A 23,440-nucleotide genomic window follows, 5' to 3' on the forward strand; every position below is an offset into this window, starting at 1 on the left:
GGGACAGGGGAAAGGAAAAAGGGAGATGCTCATCAGCCTGTCTGCAGCCCTCAGTAGCAATGGGACTCTTCATGAGCAGGAAAAGCAGAAGAATGAAGGAGAAGTAATTAAAGAATAAATCACAAGGGCAATCAGCCCTTGCCAGTGTAATTCTCAGACACTTTTCCAGAGCCGGAACATAACGTGATAAGGCTTTCTCAACTGACTCCTGCACAAAGCAGAGGTTGACTCTTGGCTGCACATAGGATAACACTAGGGGGAAAAAAAATCTTTTCTCCTTCAGCTGAAATACTCAGGAAATGCACAGAAGGAACAGAACACCAGGAACATAAAATTAAACATGCCTCTTTCAGTGTCTACCCTATAGCCAGGACCACAGCAACGACTTCTTTATCTCTCCTTCTGGCTTCTGGGATAACAGAGCTGAGATTTCCCTGCAATTTCCCAGCTGTAAGTGCTGTGACAGTTCATTTGCTTCTTGCTAGCTCAGGTTCAGTATCACCTTGCTGGCCTGGCAGTGCTCCAGGTGAAGTGTGTAAAAGTGTGTGAGCACTTGGGCAGTCTGGTTTCTCTCAGAAACATTAAAAACCTTTTAAATGCAATTGCCAACTTGGTGACCAATTTACCTCCTTCTTCTGAGGCTCAACTGTGAGAGACTATATCATGAGCACAGAACTGTTTTCTCCTGAATATTAAGATGACTATTCCTCTGCTACTTTCTTATGGCTGGTTACATTTCAATTTCTTCATTAAAAACTACTAAGCAATCTGCTCCTTGCAAAATGAATGGGCAATTAAGGATGTGGTGAACTTGTGGCTCTTCTGTGAAGCATCAGGGAAAGACAAAATTAAATAGGGGAAGAGATGAAACCAAGAATGAAGTGAGAAAGTGAAAGCTGTTGAGTGCTGTCACAGCCAGAACAACCAATTCCAAAAGCTGCAGTGGAAGAACATGGCCAAAATAAAACATAACAAAAAGAGCACACTAAAGAAAATACAGGGTATAAGAGTGTAAGACCTTCCCACACAGTCCCAGAGTCCCCAGAATTACACAGTGACAAATCAATGGTTTTCAGAAAAATAAAAGTCTGGAATGAATGCTCAAAACAAATTTCAATTGTCAGTGAAACTATTAAGTGATATTAAGCACAAACTTGGGCACTATTTTATTAGCTTTTAAAACAGAACATGGCAAAGGGGCTTAAAAATGTGTACACTAGATAATCATAAACCAGAGGCAGAAGCATTTGTATAATTGGTGGAGTCTGATGTAAAAAAATGAAAAATGCTCAAAAACCAACCAAAAAAAAAAAAAAAGAAGGGGAAAAAGAAGAAGAAAAAATGAGCTTAACAAACTGCATTACTGACAGCACACTTATTGTGTCTTTTGTGGCTAGATAAATTGTCCAAAGTTATAAAGATTAAGACTTTCTTTTAAGTAAAGTTTGAACCATTCACTAGACAGCAAGCAGCTTCTGCAATTTGTATTTTCTACTTCATAAGACTGAGATTCATACTTTCATGATTGTATTTATCTCATTCTGACATTATTACAGTATAGGTATGCAAAGAGTTATCCAAAAGAAATATAGACCTCTTGGCATTCTCTGGAATTATACACCTGAAAATAATAATTCCTTTTACTCTACAAACTTTCTGAATACCTTTCTTTTATGTTGACAGGCATGATTCAGATCCACTCCAGTAAACTCAACACCAGAAATGAATGGTACCAAATTAGTCTAATAAAAAGAAGTCTATTAACATCTGCTTTTTCTGTTTCAGTAGCTCTGAAGATATCAAAGAAGCAGTTTGTAGCAACTCCAATTCCTCCTACTCTGCCTACCAGCAGCATTTGCTTTTATATATTCTCTGTATTCTTGGTCGCTCTGTAGCCTAGTAATGTATTTTTGTAGCTAGTCCCAAAACTTTTCCCTACCCTGACAGGCAGAAAGACAAAACACATTCCAGAGGCTCCAAGCTGGGGATCCAAGGCCCCTTTCCTATCTTGGCTCTCTGAGAGCCAAGGTTGAAACCAGCTCCTGGAGACAAATTTTCATAAACAGAGTTTAGTTCCTATCTGAAGGGGAGAGGATTCAGAAGAGGGTTGAACCGAGGAGGAATCACCTCACCACTTATGTCTCTAATTGGGGATTTCTGCTAATTTTATGCTATTTTGCTAAACTTATCAAACTGTGTTCACCCTGTGCAGAGGTGGGCATTTTCCAGATCTGCCCCTTGGAGGCCTCCAATAAAGACCAGCCTTTATTCTACCTCCTATATTGACACTGTCTCCAAAGGGTGGTGTTTCATTTTGAGGTTCTTCCAGGCACCAGTGGAACTGGATGTGCTTCTCAGCTTTAGGATGATGAAATTGCCGTAAGTGCACAGACAAATATCCATTCTTTATGAAAAAGGACACGCTGTTCACAGCTACATTGATCCAAGCTAATGCACTGAAAAGCTCACTGTAATTTATGTGCACAATTTCATCACAGTCCATTTGGCCCAGACTGTAAAAACAGAATAAAAATCCCATGCCCCAGTTTGTCACACTTGTACCAAGGACAAAAAATACATAAAAACTGAATTACTCATTAAATCTGGATTCTTATACTCCAAAGCTGTCAGACTGGACAATGAATCGGGCTTTTTTACAACACAGAAAGGAAAAATATAAATTCAAACATAACAGTATGACATATATTGTTAATACTTGTGAGAGGATATGGTGGATGTAAATATTTTCAAACTCAGCTTCCTTAAGTAGTTAAAAAATCAGAAAAGCAACAATTACAGTGGAGACAAATGTCAAACATGGCAGGGTGAAGTCAGTATAAAAAAGTATTAAGGAACAAAATCCTGAGTGTGACAGATCAAATAGAATGTGCTTAACTCATGCTCATACATAATTTTTAAAACAGTGAAAAACTGTTCAGTGAGCAGTTGCATGAGACAAAAAAATGATTTTTCCTACGTATAAGAGTACAAGAGGGAGCTGCATTGCAGATAAAATATATTTGAAATCCACAATTTTGATTACAGTAGAAGCCACGGTAAAAATACTTCCCCTCTTTTTTTGGAATCAGCACTTTGATTTTCAAATTCAAAGTAAGGAAATTACAGAAGCAAAAAGTGTATCAGCTCTGTACTCTCATATATGACAACCAACTGAAAAATAAACATCACTGATTTGGAAATGTCTGTTTGGAATGGGCTCTTTGTTTTGAAAGGGAGAAAAAATTTAGGGCTACTTCAATATCTTATCTATTACCTTCAAAGAAAGACTGGATTTTATCCCTCAAAAAGAGGCAAAAGTATAGTTCCTTAAACTATAGAAGGCAATGATATTAAAGCTCAAAGTGAAGCTTTAGGGTTGTTTATTTGGAAGTCAGCACAAGCTCATCAACAGGATAAACATGGAAGATCAAACAAGAGTTAAGTGGAGCACTCAGAAACTGGAAGTTATTAGTTAGTTCCATTCATATCCTTCAGCTCTAAATTAACAAATAGGTCTTCAATTTATTTTAACATCTCGCCCTATTTTTCAAAGTAATTTTCAAGAGTATTGAGGAGACATAAATGGAAATAATAACTTGAAAAGCCAATTATGCATTTCTGAAAATTCAATCCCGGACAGTATTCCTTTGCACTAGGCATTACCTGTCCATCTCCTACATCAAATATCTATAAAAATGACATTTAGGATGCAAATTTGTTGCATTCCTTATTGGTATCATTAATTACTAAAAATACAAGAAAATATCATCAGCTGGAACAAATTATAGCTCACACAGAAATAGCTGTTTTCAACCAGTTTCATTTTTATGTCCATCAAAGTCATATCAGGCTTTTTCTGGCATACAAGAATCCGTCATGCTGTAATTCTGCATTCATCAAGAATGTTTTGGAACAAAGTCAAACTTATTGTAATATTTCTGCTCCATTTTAGCATTACCATGTATTATGAGCCACATTCCAGCCTTGTTTAATAATGCAAATTATCAAGTGAGATAGGAAGAGGAAAAATACAAGTTATTTAACACTCCTTCCCCTATGGGACACCTTTAAACTCATGCAAAACTGCACACACACAAAGCACAAGCTGTATACATTTCTGAATTCCAGCAAACCTGTTTCTAAGTTCAAAATATGTGACCCTGAGCTGCCTTTTCATAAAGCCTCACTGGGAAGTTCTAATTGTGCTTTGAGTTCACAGATGTGGCTAAGCCACTTCTCATTAAACTTTCTAGAATTCCATGAACCCTTTGACATGTATTTTCACATGTAAATATAAACACTGTTGAGCTTGTGAAACTTTGGTTCATTCTCCTCCAGAGAACAAGGATCAACCAACCACAAAAGGAAGCAGCCAGTTGTTTTTGTTTAATAATGTACAAGCTCAGTCCCATACAAACTGTTGGACTCTGCTGTAAGAACCAGTTACTTTGGCTGTTTCACTCAGCAGAAAAAACATCAGGACTTCACTATTAATGCCACATTTTTAGATAATATGAGTCGAGGAAGAGGAAGCAGTGATCAAAAAAATCCCAAGGAAGTGTTGAGTATCTTCTTATTGAAAGACAACAAACACAAGTGAGCCATTAATAGCAGCAAAGATGAGGAGGGAAGAAGCTGGGGGGAGGGTGGAGGGGATTTCAATCAGCCTTTTCATGTTTTATTCATTCTTAAGTAAGAAAGCCTTTCCCTCTGGCCAGGTTTTGCTTTACTAACATAACCAGACAACAGGCATTGCATACACCCACTGTCATATTGCTGCCTTGATTATTATTTCAGTTGTGACACGTGGACAGCCAACCCAAGAACTAATAAAGTGGAATTTTCTGTCTGCAGGTAGACAAAACAGCTGCTGCAAGGCAGAGATATTCAATCTGTGGCCCACCTGGAAAATTCATCCTATTTGCAATCTACTTCTACCAGCTTTTGACCACTAAGAAGTTCCCTATTGAGCCACATGATGATAATGGAATATTGAGTGCACTGAATTTATGGAAAAGGTCCAGCCATGCTGTCAGGTCCCTTCTTGCTTTTAAAATAAGTGACTCCACCACAGTGCTGGAACCATTTCCAAATTGAGCATCTGCAGTAAATGCTGATTTGTAGCATGAATCTTTATTAAATATTAATTAAACTCTAATACAGGAAGGCTTAGTAAGTAGAAAAGCACAGCTTTCAAAGCTGTCAGTGAAATGTAACAAGCATCTTTTAGAGCACAGAGAAGTGTGTGCTATGAAATGTTAATTATTGCTCTTCTGTCAGGTGGTTGGCAGAGATTATTGCTAAGAACTACAAATCACCAGAGACAATTTCCAGATTTATCCAACACCAAGAGCTCCAAGATAACCTGCAAAGTCCAGCATGTATCAGGAAGTCATACAGACACAGCTGTCCAGAATCACTGTGGCTTTTTCAGTTCTTTATCTACATCAGGACAATCCAGCCTTATCATCCACAGGCCCTTCCTTTTGGCAGCAGTCTCCTCACCAGTCACTCGAAGTTTGCTGCCTGCTTCCTAAGTGAACAACCACGTGAAGGGGTGGAAACATCTTGGCTTTGGCTTTTTGGTAGGTCAGAACAAAATACCTCAGGCAGAACAGAATACTTCACAGGCTGAGAGACTAAAGCAGTGATTTAACAGATGAGGACGTGAACTCAGCTCTTTTACTTACAGTCAGCAACAGTCCTTAAAAATGACTTGTATAAATATTTGTGCAATTAATCCAACCTTAAAATCCATTCAGAACTTTTAACTTACACAGTCCAGTAAACATTTCCAGTGAAAAGAAGGGCTGCACGATCAAACCTCTGTCACATTTACAAGCACAATTTGGACTCGGATATCCTGTCGGATTAGTTTTAATCTACATCTTTTTCCACTTACTTCAACATCAAAACAGCCAGTTCTATTAATTTGTTTGCTTGTTTTCTTCCTGTACCTGTCACTGTGATCTGCACTTACTGAACAATTATCCTTTTTCATTTGTTTTTTTACTCTTGGCCAGAAAGAGCAAGTCTTCCAGAACACATGTATTTAAAGTTTATATCAGTATACCCGTAAGAGTGTAGTTTGATCACCTGTCATTTATGCAGAAGATAACATTGAAGAAGCAAATATTGATCTTTTAAAAAGTAGGTCTTTTCATGATCATGCTCTCTGTGTACTCTCTCACTCCCACCACACTCTCTGGGGTATATATCTGAAATTTCACGCATACCGTAAAGTATCCTTGGAATGTTACAGTATAATTGTTTAGAGAAACATTTAATGGATGAGTAAGCATCAAGAGGCCAGGGCTAAGGAAAAAGTTAAAATGCTGGCAGCATTTTGTACTGAAAGATCTTCTCAGCATGAGGACTGGGGGTGGACATTTGATCCAAAAATCTGGTATTGATTCAAGCAGTTTAAAGCCAGCATCCAGCACAGAGGTGTCTGGAGGCACCTCCCTGAACATCTGCCTCCAAACACAGCTCCCAAACCTGGCTTTGGGCACTGCCCAGCACAATCCAGAGCCACAGGATATTATTTGATCAATAACATAAACATTATGATAAGAGATGACATGATCTTGACAATTGGCACTTTATCCTTTCTGAATTGGTCGTCTGGTTTCCAAATTTCCAGCAGAAATAATCTGTATGTGCATGGTGTGGAAATGCAGCAGAAGTGGCTGGAAAGAGCTGAGCACCAAGTGCAGAAACAGCTAAAAAAAGCTAAATGTGTTTTTACTACAGGAATCTGCTGCAGACAACGTGCTGTAAATTAAAGTAAATTTTCCTGAATTCACTGAAGGACTGCTCCTCTTGGAGATTCTACAAATCCATTGGCACAGGTCCATCATTATAGTTTTTAGGGGTTTATGTACTGAAGAGAGTTTAAAAAAATACACAGAAAATAAAGCATGTGATATATCAGGGTAAAGGAGTGATAATTGATAACTGAGTATCAGAGTACAGCTGAGAAGGTTTTTACTCCCAATTCTTCCTCTGCCCCACACTGTTTTAAGTAAGAAAAAGCAAATTATTTATCTCTCTACCTGAATTTCTAATCAGAAGATTACAAAAGCAGAAGTGCCACGTGCTCACACAAACCAAGCAGCACTTTTAGCTCTGAAGCTGGAAAAGCCAAGCTGCCCCAGGTTTGTGTCACAGCTGAAGATTGTCTGATAACTGGGGCACCTAAAATCTCCCTCCAAAGGGATTCTGTGGTGCTTAACAACATATAAATTGTAGCTGGTGCAGCATGATTTCTCCAAAACTTCAGACACTCACAGGATTCTCAGAAATCTATTGTCTTTGAGGAACTTCTGTTTCTGCATTAAACTTAGTGGAGAACAGGTAGCATGTTAAAATATGAGGAACACAGAAATAGCGTGACTCTATAAAGCTCATCCTGTTAATCTCATGGGTAAGTACCACAAGTTCTGCTAGTTCCAAACCCAATGGATGATCAAAAATTGCTAATCTACCTGTAAATTGTGTGACTCTAAATTATATGTAAAAATAATGTGTTTATTAAGGCTTTAAGAGGTATTTCTAGCATGTAAGATTGCAAGGGACTTCCCAGGTCATCATATTTGCATCCTACTGTTGGAAACACAATATTAAACAATCTCTTCCAGAGCACACTGATTGCCACCTTATTTAAAATGAGGAGGTTTTTTTTTTGCATAATCTCAAAATTGAGATATTTGGTTTTATTTTCCACTTAATTCATCAAAGAACCAGCGGCCATTTAAATGAAAAACTTCAGATTGTGTAGGACAAGCTTTTACATCCTCAAGCTTTTCTTTCTTTCCACCAGCACAGTGATCCAGATGCTGTTGTCAGATAAATACATTGGTTCAAATCTGTATTTATTCTAATGCCACACTCACAGGCAAATCCAGATATTCCTTGGGTAACTTTTTCTGTAATTTTCCTTGGTGAATTACAGAGAGCTGTAATACCACTGGTGATTTTAAAACAAGGTCTGTATATCACTCCTCATGTTACAATGACCATTGCAGGGCCTGTTAGTGTTTTTTTGGAGTTAGGGAACACAACACAATTTATAATGAAGTCTAACAAATAAGGATATGTTAATCTTTTCAACCACTTAAATCCAGGGAAATCAAAACCAAATGTCTCTCTAACACAGCATCCCAAAACCCAAGCCCAAATACTTGGATCCTAAAGCCTGCTGGGATGTTTTCTGCAAACCATCCATTAGATTTCTTATATTCTGTACAACATTCCTCCACAAGCTGGATTGATTTCTTCCACAGCTTAACTTGTTTTTGCCAAAGTCTCTTTTAGTCTCTATTTTAGTTCAGCATTGGCCTCCTGCCTAATGAAACAAGCATTCTTTATGCCAAAACTGTCATCTTCTGTTGCACAAGATGCATCTCACTTACAAACAATGTATAATGAGCCTGATGTTTAGTGCCTGAAGAACTGCTGCTTTAAAATGATCCTAAGCCAAACTTAGATACAGGAATGGTCAGTACCTTGGGTGGGAGAAGAATCATTCTCAAGGAAGATTTTTTTTTCCTTTTGTACTCAAATCCACTTTTTGAAAAGAAAAGCATAATTTTAGAACATGAAATATATATGTAGTTAACACAAGCAGCAGTGAGACATGCAGGGATCACTCCAAACCTGAAAGCTTCATTCTCATACAATGTGAGGTCATTGTTCTGCAATGATCATGTGCACCATCACCTTGGCTTCTTTAAACAAACTATGTTTAAATATGAGAACCTGATAACCCTAATAAACTATCAAGTATTGCTTACGACTGATAAAAATACATCCAAATAAACCTCTTACTCTATTTCCCTGCTGTAATTTCACACACAGCTGAAACAAAGATACCTGTGTAAGAAGTTGCTCCTGGGTTAGGTTATTGATCCAGCGAGTGTATCGTTCAGTAGAGTCCAGTGGCTCTCTTCTGACTTGGCAACCAACAATCTAAAGCAAAATGACAGAAATCCCCTAGGTTAAACTGCTGGACACCCATGTGGCAGCAAAACAGTATCACAAAATAAACACTCAAAACATGGCAACTCCAAGAATTAAGATTATCTATATATACAGTCCTCACTAGCTCCCTTCATAAGGGAGCTAGTACCTTACTGTTCATAAGGTAATATGGTACAGTTGCTCTGTTCAAATGTTAAATAGGTACAGACTTTAAAGGTCTCTAGAAAACACTGAGGAGTATCTTTCCAATAACCTCATTCTTGGGAATATTTGAACCATTTTGGTTGAAATTTTCGAAGGAAATTTTCCATAGGCAGACATTTAGAATGCAAAATTTCAACCAAAAGTTACTCCAGCAAATGAAAATTGGAACTTGAGTAACACCAGACAATCCTGCCAACAGTCCCATAACCTGTAATACCCGCATTACTTTTAATTACTATAAGCAAAATCCCCTGCATATTCTGATTTGTTTTGTTCATGGAAGAACAATATAGATACATCATTTTAATTTGGTCACTGAAGCACTGTACACCCATTTGAGTAAGATCTCCTTATCTTGTTCTGTAGCTGTATGGGTTCAAGATGAATTTTAATATTATTATTCCAGTAGGTGTTGAGAAAGCTTCCACTATGTATCAGAGAATATCAGCAGGATTAGATACTCAGGATTAGACATTAGCTATATCTGCAGAGACACACATTAATGCAATTTCATAGGAACACTAAACTGTTTACAAATCTCTGATCAGACAAGGAAAAAGCTGAGGAGAACCCCAGGAGTGTGACTGGGCAGAACTCTGCTGTTTGCTCCTCCCAAAGTCTGCAGTCTACACAAAACCTTCAGGGTACCAAGGACTTAATTATTTATGCAAAGTAAGCTGATCATGTTTTATACCAGCTACTGCACTGCCATCATACTGCAGCTCTCCATTTCTCCTCCTGGTTTTGATGGTGCTTCCCACTGAGGATGTGTTTTCCACTGAGAACTAACACCACAGGGTTTCAGTGTTTCTGAACACTAATTTCAGATAATTCTGTTCAAGAACAGGTGGGAAACTCCCCTGGTTTATTTTCCACCCTAAGCATTCATAAATCTTCCAGGTATGTTTGCAGAGCTTTAAACTGCAGAGAGATGTGAGCAGTCAGGCCAGAGCTCTGCATGTGCAGTTGTGAATACTTTTGATGTGGGAACAAAAACAACATGAGAAGATCTTGCTGGGGACTGCTGGCAATGAAACATCATAATTTAGAGTATGATTGAATACAATCAAAATAACAAGCATGGAGAAAAAGAAGATGTTATTTGCTTATCCCATAAGAATAAACCAGAATGTCTCTGAACTAGGAAATGTTTCCTCAATGACAACAACAAATTACTGTGAAGAACTTCAATCCTCACCCCAACTTAACCCTCATATTACAGCTAAGTCACACTAAGATATTTTCAGAAGGTTAACCTAAAATTCTTTTAAACTGAGTATCAATTAGAGGAGCTCAAAGAGATGTATTTACAGCACATCACAGAGATAAAAACATACAAAAGTCATGTCAGATGTATGTCTACACTGTGCTGCAAGGATGATTTTTATTTAAAAATAGAACTCTTTCCAGTATTCATTAATCAAGCCTTCATTAGCCTTCTCTTGCATATCCTAGGTTCTTTTAACTTACAAAGATACTTTACAAATCTCTGCATAAAAGCTAAAAGGGAAAAAATATCTTTATTTTCTACGTCAAGCTATTCTATACCAGCACAAGATGGAAACTTAGTTTCTTTATTTAAAGAGTCACATTGAAGCTGAATAGATACAGAATATATACAGCTTTCAGAAGGAAAGAGATTAAAAAGGAGTTTCAAACTTTTTTCTGAAAACCTGGTTTTCATTTAGAGCCAAGTAGGAAGTGCAGTCATCTCTTTCTTGACATCTTAAAATTAAAATTACAAGCAGAGGACTGAGTTTCATATTTTTATATTAATTTCTGAGCAGACTGATAATTTCATAAATGCTGTTGGTAATTTAAACAAACTAAAGTAAATGTTGAATCCAGGTGCTCAGCTAAAGGACTGTAATTCCCTGAAGTCCAAAGAACAACTGGGTCAAATCCCAACTCCTCACACTTGAAGAGAAAACTGAACAGGTTTCATCAATTATCTGTACACACACAAGGAGAGGTGAAGGCAGACAGAAGAAGTGCTATTAAATTGGATCCTGACATGTCTTTTCTGGATTATGCATTACTGTTTGCAATTTCTTGAGTTTGACTTCAAGTCTTAGCCAAAATTCCCTCCTTTTTCCATCTAGCCCCACAGATAATTCCATTGCATGCTCCAATTTATTTCTCTGAATTTTGGCTCATAACACTGGTCTTTGAGCATTTTGGAATTGAAAAAAAATGATGAAAAAATCCTCATCAAATAAAGTCATTATTTAGGAATTACTGGTATTTCAGTGAGAAAATTCAATGGGTTACATTGAATTTAGCCATAATTTGGAGCACAACCTTTGGAAATGTAATTTTGCAACACAACAGGAACAAAGTTAATGTGCTATAGGAAGTGCTGTTTGCTTTCCCCTCTGCCCTAAGAGCTGCTTTATTTTCATTTTCAGAACCAGCACCACTCAAGGCCACTTTCATCATCATTTAAGAAATTTGTTTTACAGACAAATGTGAAAATTGCCACGATGCAATCAAGTTTATTTCTAGATCCTCAGCCAAACAAATCCCACACCTTTCTGTACTTCAGCTGCACCATTCCCCTCCCAATGGGACTCTGACACGTGAATGGGATTTTTGACTTGTGGCTGCAAGATAAACACCACCAAGCTGAGCCTTTGATTCAGCATCTGGAAAGCCCAGCTCATGTAACCAGCTTCTTTCATACAATGAAAATCAGATTATTTAGAGTACAAACAGCTTCCTCCAGCTCCCCTGTGTAAGGTGTGGCAGCACAAGCAACTGCACACTGGTTCCATTTCCTCCATGGCTCACAGAGGTTTTATATTCACTTCACTGAATATTTCCTTAGAGCTTTCAAATTGAAGTGAAAAGTTTTTCACTGTTGTTTCTCTCGTAACATTTAAAATACTTTGATAAAAAACTTCCTGGCCTATATTACACCCGTTCAGACCTTCCAGAAAGTACTAGAAACTCTGCATTAGAAATATTCTTTTCAGTATTTTGAGTATCTGTTTATATGCAAAAATAGAGTTCATCCAAGTTTCAACTTTTTGATCTTATTAGACAAATTTGTTTTAATTATTACAAATGCTGTAGAGTGGCATATACCTGTATCTGGATTAAACTATGCAATATATACAATACATGCAATAGGCTTCTTACTCCGAGTGGAAACCTGCTGAAATGTAGGATTAATATTCCTTGTGTAGGAAGCAGTAACATGAACAACACATAAAAGAAATTTCTGGCTCATAGCAAAGGACTATGCCAGTCCAGGAAAAAGTAAAACTCTTATCAGGAGAGAAAATCATGACAATCCTTTCTGCTACAACAGCAATGAGGTAATTTGCTTTCTAGACAGACAATTACTTTTTTTAATGTATTAAAGGTAACTTAGAGCTCATTTAGCTTTTTATTTAATTGCAACCAGGATTGGTGTCTCTGGAAAAAATACAAAAGAATTTATCCTTTATTGCAGCAAGAAACAGTAGTAGGAAGAACAGTAAGAGCACAAAATAAGGGGTCTATGTTAAATACCAACAAACACACTGAAAGGCAACACAAGTAAATTTTAAAAATAAAAATGGCTTAATATGAGCTGTGTGGGAAGAAGTGGCCAAATACAGAACCAGTTTGTGGCCCTATAGTCCTGCCTGGCTTTCCTCCAGTCCTGACTACACAGTCTCAGGTCAAAATAACATTATAGGTCTGCATTTAGGCACCCAAATCTCTCTTCTCTAATAACTCTGCCACTTCACACAATTAGGAGTGGAGTTCATGAATTGTAGCTAAATAACATAAGAGATGTTTCTTATTTTCATCATTTTAGGGGTTTATGCTTTCCCTTGCACATTTAAATGGAAAAGGAAGTGGGTGAGAGGAAGCAAAGTTGAAATGAGTTGGCAATAATTAAAACCAATGCGTTTTCTGCAGATGTGGTGTTTTTGAGTTTTTTAATCACTACAACTTCCTTTACCACAAACAATCTTCCTTATTCAGGAGGCAGCCCATGGGTCAGAACACACCCGTTGTACTAAAGAGGAAATGAGGATGAAAAAATAATTGGTCTTCAATTTTATCCCAATATTTTCCATCCTCATTTTTTAAAAAAAGAGGAAATGAACAAAGACAGGCAAAAGCACAAACTCTCCACAGGGCAGTAGCACTGGACATACAAACAAGATTATATTCCTTATATAATGTATCTCCTCTTAAGGAACTTTATTATTGAAACAGGTATTGAAAAAATATGCATTTTAGCATAAAAAAAATACATGGCTTTTCTGTACAAAATAAATGCAACTTTCAAAGGTACAAAACAAAGTACAAAACTTCATTCTACACTCTGAGGAAGAGTGCAGTGCTGTATTTCATTTCAGAAATATGACAGAATGATGTAAACCTCCTTGAAGGGAATATAATTAAGTACTTAGTGATGCTTTAATTAGAAAAATCATAACATCTGATCCTAGATAATGTTCTGTGAAAAGAAAGATTATCCAAATAACAAGTAAAATAGAGAGGATTATCTCTAGGGCATGACACCTTTTTCCCCAATATGCCCTTGGTGAGAGCCCACAGATGGAAAAATCCTAAAATAAAAAGCTAATAAGGGTTATTTACCTTATCCTGAATGTTTAAGAGCAGGTTTAGTTAATCAAGTCCACATCTTTTGTGTTAAGGAAAGATAGATGTCACCTCTGCTGTCTCCAAACCCTATTTCAATTATTTTTATTGTAGTAATTTTATGCAGTAATTTCCTTTAAGCAAGATTTCATGATCACCATTTAATGCAATTAAAAAGAAAAATAAACTAAGGAAAAATAAAGAAATATTTAATGTGGCTAAAATCTTTCTGAAATTATATACTGCAGGAAGAAGTAGTAAAATGTGTTTCCTCTCCCAATCACTTCCAAGGGAGGAAACTGTTCTTCAAAACATGACACCTGTGAGGTAATTTGCATTAGGTGTAAATATACAAAACACACCCTGGTGTATTTAAAGCATGTTTTAAAATTTATAAAATATGTTGATAGTGCTGACTCCCCAAAGAAGCCTTTAGGTCAGATGAATATCCATTTCCACAGATGCTTCTATCTCGGAGCAATCCATATTTAAGAACACCTGTTAAACATTCTACTTGACACTAGTTCAAGCCCAAAGTCCACAAAAGGATGTTACATGTTTATTTTCAGCCCATAAAGAGAGAGTAATGAACCAAGGAAGTCTGAATTTTCTTTAATGAATTTATATGAAAAACAAGGAGTCAAGGCAGTGTGATCAGAATGAGCCCAGCTGAGCAGCACAAGGAAGATTTAAAAAGATGTTGTCACACTTGTGAAATCATGACATTTGAACATGACAACATTTTGGGGAAAATTTCAAGTGAATATCATTGAAGAGATAATTTCTTTTGTCTGTAGCTGCACAAGTCTGGTTGGATTGCAATGACTATCACCTCAGCAAAATGTCTGAACACCAGGAGGAGGGAACCTTCATTTTTCAAACATTTAATGCTTCAGACATAGTTTTAAAAATGAAATATGTTGACATGAATGAAATACATTACAGTCAGACTTTCATGAATATCAAACTCCAGTAATCACAATCATTTGATGGGGTTATTGGAATGTGGAGGCTATTTTAAACACAAATTTAATTACAAAGTTGTGTCAGTTGGGCTGTTTCCCATTTGGGCTGTTTGGTTAAATGTAGAACAGACCTAGACTGACATCGTGACTTTTAAAACACTCTGCGGTTTTTTTCAGAAATACCAAATTCAAAAAAATCTTTAAGGCAGCTGCCTAATAAAAAGCAAAGACACAGCTGAATTCCAGCAGATCTGGATGATACACATGCAAAGGCCCAATTATTGAAAATGCAGGAATAATACTCTCACATTTATGAATATGAAAATAATTTTCATATTCTTCAGTGCAAGAAAAAGAAAAGGAATCATATTTTTTCCTCTAAACATACCCCAATATCACCACTTCTGAACAAAACCTTCACACAGTTGCTGCTTTAGTTTCTACCCTCCATACCAAGAAAAGATTACTGAAATGTTATAAATTCCCTGAAGTGAAATCTGTAAATGTTTTTTTAAGTATCTATATTGGATAGCCTTAATTCAGAGTTACATTTTCCACAGCTGGAGAAGAATGTAAAAGACTTGCTAGTTTGACAATAATGTGCAGTAAAAGGGAAATGAATATAAAAAAAAAATCTGCTGAACAAAATAATTAAGACTAGTTAATGAAAATATTCCTCTGGACATTTTTTAATCCCACATTAAAAAAAATCAGCTGATGTTGGACAATCAACAACTACATGTAATCACCTTAGGAATAATCTCATTTTCCCTTCTGTCTATACCAAAGATAGACCAGAGCCTCTTCAGACCTATTCAGCTCCTTTAGTGGAGCAAATTCCTGTTAACAGGTTTATGCAAACAAATTTAATTTGTCATTCAAGATATGACAGTACTCAATTAATGTCTCTTCAATAGCTGCTGTATGAATTAATTTTTATATTAAAATGAACTTCTACAGGCAGTGCTTGCTGGGACAGGCCTGGGCAGCACAGGCTGATCTGTCTCAAACATGCTGAGTAAGGGAGGCACAAGGAGAGCTGTGCAAATTACCTAGGGAGAAAAAAAGATTTTTTTAAGTTCTACACAAAGAAGATTTCAATCGACTTCAGGTCCAAAATAAAAGCACTTATGAAAGGAAAATCTGCTAAGCTATATGGACAAAGGAGGACAAAGCATTTAAGGGGAGATGGTAAAACCTGGACTTCAGAATTCAAGGTAGAATGAGAGAAGATCACCAACAACCTTGCTGAACACAGGAAGGATGACAGTTAAACAGAGATACAGAATTGAATTGAAATGGAGGACAGAGAAGTAACATTGAGAATTATGTAGTTATGCTTTATGGCAGTTTAATAAAAACTCACACTCATTGTCTTTTCACACCACAAAATTACAGAATCAAGTGGATCTGATCGTTTTAGCCATAAGAGAAGAATAATATGACTCAAACTAGTGCTCTCTGTAAGCAGAGCACTCTCAAAGGGAGGGAGGAAAAAACACTCTTGCTAATTTTTAACACGTGGCAGAAAGGTGTGACAGGTCCTGACAAGCAGAACAGCACAGGGTACAGTGACATGAAAAAAAAAATTAAATTAATACTTTCAGAATTAAAAAATGTGTTTCAAGACCAAAAGGAAAATAAAAATCCTCGCAACCTCTAAATGTAGTTAATTTGTGAAGTTCAGAAACAGCCAATGCCTTTGGCCTAGAGCTGTGGCTTAAAGAAAGGAACAGCTCAGCTCTCAGGTGCTGATTTCTCCAGTTCATGGCCGATTGTGCAATATTTGTTTCAGCTCTCCCAGGGCAGGTGAACAGATCTGTGAGCCACCAGTGCCAGGCATTGTTCAAGTTCACTCAATCCCATCAACTACCTCAGAGTCACATTAACCATCAAAGATATGCAGAATTCAGGCAGTTGGTTAACACAGGCAGATAATGCAACAGATAAAAATGGCTTTAGGCATTGCTGCTCTTGATCTAAAGCCAAGCTACAGAATATGCCAAAAATCTGCTTTAGAGATGCAAAATAGTGAGAATTGCTCATTGAAGAAATGCAAATGGTATATTCATGTTCTCTCACAGCCCAGGTATCCTACCTGTTTGAGACAGAGGATTGTAATTTCACAACAAATAGAAAGGTGTTCATTGTGACACTGCTACTGATTCACCTCCTATTGAGCCAGAGAATACGAAAGGAAATAATGTTCTTTATTTCTATTGCCCACATTCTTACTCCAGCTGGTGTATTCTCACTGAGGTAGGAGACAGTGCTATTTTTAACCTCTTTAATGTTACTTAGTGTCTCCAGGATCATTCCAGATCCAGCGATTTTCCTTCAGCATGCCCAGATGCTGGAAGTATCCAGCAGCAAGACAACCAGGGAGCAGATACAACTGACATCCCCCTCTCTCCTTGAAATGAAAACCTTTGGGAGCTCCCAGAGGCTAACACTCTAGAAATTAAACAACAGAATAAATGTGAGGCACAGTGAAAGACTGCACAGTGTCTGTGGGTTGGGAAATAATTTCCTGGGCTACTCCAAACTTAGAAAGTTGTTTTATAGAACACTAGTATGTAAGGTTGGAGCTCCTCCAGAGGAACACAAAATACAATAAAAGAACACATGATATAATAAATTTTAAAATATAAATAATATATATTATACATATAAATATTTTATATATAAATATTTATAAATAAAATATGAAGGCATGATTTTTTCAAAATTAAGGGAACTAGAATCTTGAATCTTGCTATTAATTAGCTACCAACAAAGCACACGTTTTGTGGTTGGTAAATAAGCAACTCCTGGCTTACCCTGGATAAATGGGATAGATGCAGGTTCTAGGAATAAAAAAAAACAGTATGATGTCCCTGAGCTTTACAACTGCTCAAAGTAGGGATTTGAACTGAGCCTTATATTTCTTCAGCAGAACTTAAGAATTTCTAGTATAAATACACAGAGTCTCAAAAACTTGTGTCTTCTGAGAGTGTCTGTTTATAGAATTCATGTCAGGGGGACTTAGAGATGATGTAAAATGGTGGACAAGGTGACAGCAGTCATGCTTTAACAAAAACAACAATGTATTAGTGATTTGTATTTTGAGATCCAAAATTCTCCACTCTGAACATTTCCAAGGACAGAACAGTTCCAGCCTACAAACCTTATTTTAAAAAAGTGTTCCAGATAAGAGAATAAAAATTAACTTGCTCTTTAAAGCACAATCTATGATTAGACACAAAGGAAATTAGACACAAAGGCAGCTGCTGTCAACTCAGCTGTGTTCCAGTACCTGAACCTGGGGCAAGCTCTTCATGTTTTTAGATGGAGACCCAGGTTTCTTTAAAGAATAACTTGTTGGGAAGATCCCAGAGGCATCTGATAGTTTTGGTTCTGCTGTTCAGTAACCAGGCTTCAAGTCAGAGTATGGCAGTTTGCAATTAAGAGTAACACAAAAGAAGAAGAACCTCAGGGATTAATTAGAACCTGGGAGATTTCTCTTGGTGGGCAAAGCTGGAGACTTTTCCTACTTCTACATCTCTAGTAACAACAACAGCAGACTGAAGCCTACAATATCAGGGCCCACTGGGAACACTGATCTTTAAATTTGACTCCCAGGAACAATCAGCAGGACTAGGATTAAGAATAAAATTTCTGCAAATATATCGAGACTGCATAAAGTCAAAAATCCAGGTCAGGAGAATTGCAAAACAGTGGAAAGTGCAAGTCTGCAAATTAGAATTTCAGGAACAAACCAAAAAAGCTCACTGCTTCACAGGCATTTCTCAACCTTCTGCTTTTTTTTTTTTTTTTTTCTTAATTTTTTTTTGTGCCCCTCCACATACTCTGGTTTATCAGACTGACTAAAGCCAGGCCAGAACTTCAAATACAGAACAAAACTTCATTCAAACATCCCCAAACATCTTCCAAGGCTGGAAAATTGAATGGCATGATTATTCTGAGGACAGCAGAGTGATGTTCTTTTAAGAACAGAAGTCCACCCTGACACTGGTCAGTAGATTTGTGACCAGGCCAACTTTTCTCAAAGTTGTGTCAGAACTATTGAGGGGCTCTGGACCAAACTGATCTATTTGCCCACCAGAAACATCTGGATATGTTCCCTTTTGTCCTTCAGGCCTTTGAATTAGAGTTCTGTAAGACCCAACATGAACCCAGAAGGTTACACCTCACACAGACATCCCACACATTTTCTATACCTGTAACAAGGGAAATGTGCTGGCTCTGATGGAAACTGAGTTCATTTTGCCCACGCCAGCCCTCTCAGTGCTGTGTGCTGGTAACACACCAGTGCTGCCACAGCACCAAGGCTGTTTATCCAACATCCCCCATCTCCAGAAGGCTGAGGGTGGGCAAGGTCTTGGAGTGGCAGTCAGGGCAGCTGGTCTGTCCAAACTGACCAAAGGACTGTTCCTTTGCTTTTAATAAATCACCTTGATCTTGACCCATGAGTTTTTTCCACCTTCCCTTTCTCCCACCACCCCGTCCTTCTGAGGAGTGACAGAACCCAGCCCAGGCCAGGCCACCACAAGTACCAGACTGAAACAGGACCATAAATTCCCCTGAATTTAGAACGTGGCAGTAACAGGTTTGTGTTGCTTAGAACAGATCATAAAGACTCTTCAGTCTTCTCAGGTCCTCTTTATTACTTGCTTGATTGTCATTTAATAGCTCATTCTGAGAGCTGTTGGGCACTAAAGTGTAACACAATATAAACAAAATAGTTGAAGAGCTTTCTGAAAAGACTACAGACTGTTTAGCTGAATTTAGTCTAATTAAAAAAAGTCTTAATTTACATCCACAGAAGCCATATAAGCAAGAAATATGATAGGTCTTAGCACTAATTTCCATAAAACAAGCATACTGGATCAACTTGCCTTTCTGGTTTTTTGGCATCTGACTGCAGAATTACATTAACTGATTGATATCAGAACAAAAACAACTTTCTATTTATCATTTTATTGAGTTAGGTTAACTGCTACTCAGGTACTATTAAAACTATAATTTAATAAATTCCATTGTAAGGATTATCAGATTTCAGAAGAGCCCTAAAACAGGTGGTGTGATGAGCAGGTACACATCCCACCACCAAGCAGCAGGTTGTTTGGCAGAATTCCTCAGCTAAAAAGACTGCAATAATCTCTACTTTGAAGTAAGTGTGTTTTGCAGTTCAAAAAGTTCAAAAGGTTGTCAAAAAGTTGACAAGGAGCAATAATCCTAAAACTGTGTTTTGTTCAGATACCTGCAGGAAACACCTCCATGACAGACCAAGCCAATTGACCTTGCCTTTCCAGAAACCTCTTGCACATTGAAATAAGTGAGAGAGAAAATGTCAAGGATGTGGAAACAATAAGGCTGATTTTGCTGTATATTGTTGATAGGAATACAAATTCAGTTTTCAAGTTTATAAAGGAATATCTGCCAATAGTGTTGACAAATTAACTAACTGCCATAACAAGTTATTTATGTATATATGTGTATATTATCTTTGGATAAGTATAACATATACACAAACTCTGTCTAAAGAACACTGACCCTAATCACAGAAAATCATATAAAACCAAAATCTTATAGATCAGAGAAAAACTACCTCACAGAATATTCCTGACACTTTATTTTACAGGCAGACATAGAGAGAAATATCAGGTGAACTGCAGGCCAATTCATCAGTGGTTACAACTCATACATTCCCTATGGCTTACAGTTTCTTAATTATTAAAAGCATATAAACTATAGCTGTAGCCAATCCTTTGCAGCTTTTCACATGACTCAGGCTACATAAAAAAGGCATTCTCCCTTAGATTACAGACATTAGCCAAACCTATATACCAATTTGCAAAAGAGTATCACTGTTGTAATGAGATCTGGTTTTCTGAACAGAGAAAATAAAAGGAAGAAAAGAAGTTCAATCAAAGCTCCCATTCAGTGCAAGGATTAAAAATAAAGGAAAAGAATACACTGGTTATTGCTTTGCCTCCCTCAGCCCCACTGTGAAATTTTCATATCCTTTTAAAGATGTATCCGGAACTCTGTCAAAGAAAAACCCAGAAATACAGACAAGAAAAAAGTACTCACACTGTTTGGGTGTTGAATGGCAACTTCGTGCTGCAGCCTAACCCGCTGTGGCATCATCACATCATCCTGGAATAAATAGCACTCTGTTACTGAACATAAAAAGGGTCACAGTACAGTACTGACACACTTTAGAATATGTTGCTAAATTAACATCATTTTACTGGCTTGCAGTCAGAAATGCAAATGGAACAGATATTAAGAGACTTCACACTTTTTGTGGATTAAACTCGAGCTGGAAGTGATCAGAACTACTACGTGACAATGGTGCTGTGATCTCAACACCATCCACAGGCACCCAACATTTAACATTTATTTCTCAAGAAACTCTCCAACTCTTTCACAACCCCCAGAGCAGCACTGAGTGTGAGGACAAGGAACTACCCTCAGTTAAAGCCAGGAGATGTGAGACACAGCACTATGTGGAAAATGTTCTCTGCAATCTGGCTGTACCTTGCTCCACTGAAAATGAAAAGCTTTTGGTCTCTAGATCTAAAAATATGTCATATTTCATGGGTACAATACCTAGGACTTGTGAAATGGAAAATTCTAAGGAAAAGGAAAAAAGGGAAGTACCCACACTCATAAAATTCATTAGCATTGACACTGACACACCACCTAGATTTAAATTTCGTGCTAATTCTTCTTCTACTTGTAGCATAAAGATCTGTTTTGTTTACATACAACAAGATAGGTTGTTTTGTGAAAAGCCAGTAACTTTGCTATTCTGCCTTGAACTATTAGGAGAGATCCCTTTCAAAATTACATTATTTCCTGTTCAAAATTAAATCCTTTCTAGCCAGTGACTTTACAGTCTATAGAAACTGTAGTACAATTTTTCTTCCCTAAGTTTAGGCCTCTGAGGTTTTCTACCTATACTCTTTTCCATGCTGGTGCCATATTTCCCCCCTTTTAAAGAATGAGTCTTTTTTAGATGCTGGTTAGAGCTAACACAGCCTATTTCTTCTCAGAGTATTCCCAAATAAACTTAATCAGGCAAACATAATTCAAAGGAGCCCTGAATTCCTGTTCTACAGACAGTCCATTAACAGTTCCTCACACTGAAATAATTCTTAGATTTCTATTAAAGCACAAACCCTCAATATTGAATTTACAACCACTTTAAAACTCCCCATCAAGTCAACAGCAACAAAAAATATATTAGTGCTTAAATATCTACAGCTTGAAGAGTTGAATGACCTTCTATAAAGGTGCCACTACAGTTTTATCAAAACAATGCAGGATAAGAAGTTTCAGAAGTAGGTCCAACTATTTAATACAATTCAAGGTTAAAGATAAAACAATAATAAAACTGACTCCTATCACATGTAAGTTTATAAAAGATGGGAGAACTATGTTGTCAAAAGCATTTTTCCATATTTTGCATTTAGGATATATTTAGTAATAAGCATGACAGCTGTTCCTGATTTTCAAATCCAATAGAGCAAAAAACCCTTCTGATTTCTCATGAGTTCAAAACTACAGTGATATTATTTACCACCTAATCCACTTCATCAACAGAGCACCAGAATTCCAGTATCAAGTAAGTGTTCCAATAAAACCTTTACCCTATTTTTCACAAGAAGAACCATAATCCTATTTCTTTAGGCCAAATACAGAATTGATTTTTGTAAATTAAAATCTGGTTTTCATACAAGCAATAGCAGATATATTTTAACTGAACTTTACTCACTACTTTACAAGTTGCTAAGGATCCTTAGATGTTTTCTGAACATCATTTTCCGTTTCCAGAAAAAAAAAAGAAAAAATAAGAGAAAAAAATCCACCAAAAAGCCAGGAATTTCAATGCTCAGAACAATGTTACCCTCATCTTTTAAAAGATACAACATGTGCTCTTGTGCTAAAAGATCTCACTGTTCATGATCCCACACAGCAGAGAGAATTCTTACATTCACCAAGATGAAAAATAATAATATACTTGATTAAAAAAGGTTAAATCAGCATGGAAAGTATTCAAACCAAATTGAAATAACCTATGCACCAAAGAGGTCAATGTCATGTTTTCATAACCACCCAATTTGACAGGAATGGCCCCGTTCCCCTAAGAAAACACTGTGTCAGTTTGATGCTGTTGGCAAAACTCACACATCTCCAGATCTGGGGCTTAGGCTATCAGAGAGCATCAGGATTCTGTAAGCTCCAGCTAAAGAGGGGGCACTATAGCCACAAAAACTTCTAAATTCCTCTTTTTATTAATACAGCTTTGTTCTCTAATGCTGGAAAACTCTATGAACTCTTACCCTGGATGACCTTTATTTCTTTTAATAATTCTGTCTCGTTTTTTTATTAGCAGCTTTACACACACACCGCTGCACTGTTCTGTGAGAGCTTCCAATTTCATGAAAGGAGAAAAAAACATGGGAAAAAAAGGAATGCAACAGTTCAGGATATAATCCCAAATACTGTAAACAAAGCAATTGGATGATGTGGAAGAACAGCACAAAATATAAATCACACCCCAGACAGAAATGAGATACAAGCATCATTCAGCTTTCTTGGATTCAGGTTGGTACCAGAAAAGTAACTGCAAAATCCAACTTCCACAGATTCTTCACTGTGGATGACTGCAA

General features: G+C 37.0%; 1 protein-coding gene across 4 annotated transcripts in view; it reads right to left on the reverse strand.

Moving 5' to 3' along the window:
• The window catches only part of B3GNTL1 (UDP-GlcNAc:betaGal beta-1,3-N-acetylglucosaminyltransferase like 1), a 104,512-nt gene that overhangs the window by 66,976 nt on the left and 14,096 nt on the right, over window positions 1-23,440 (reverse strand). For all 4 annotated transcript variants that reach the window (XM_015645614.3, XM_033518806.1, XM_015645615.2 and 1 more), the window contains 2 exons: window positions 20,853-20,918; window positions 8,875-8,970 (listed from right to left, as the gene is read on the reverse strand). In XM_015645614.3, coding sequence (XP_015501100.1) covers window positions 8,875-8,970; window positions 20,853-20,918 — 162 coding nt within the window. The remainder of the gene's footprint in view (window positions 1-8,874; window positions 8,971-20,852; window positions 20,919-23,440) is intronic.

This window comes from Parus major, chromosome 18, assembly GCF_001522545.3.
Source record: "Parus major isolate Abel chromosome 18, Parus_major1.1, whole genome shotgun sequence".
NCBI classification, from domain to species: Eukaryota; Metazoa; Chordata; class Aves; order Passeriformes; family Paridae; genus Parus; species Parus major.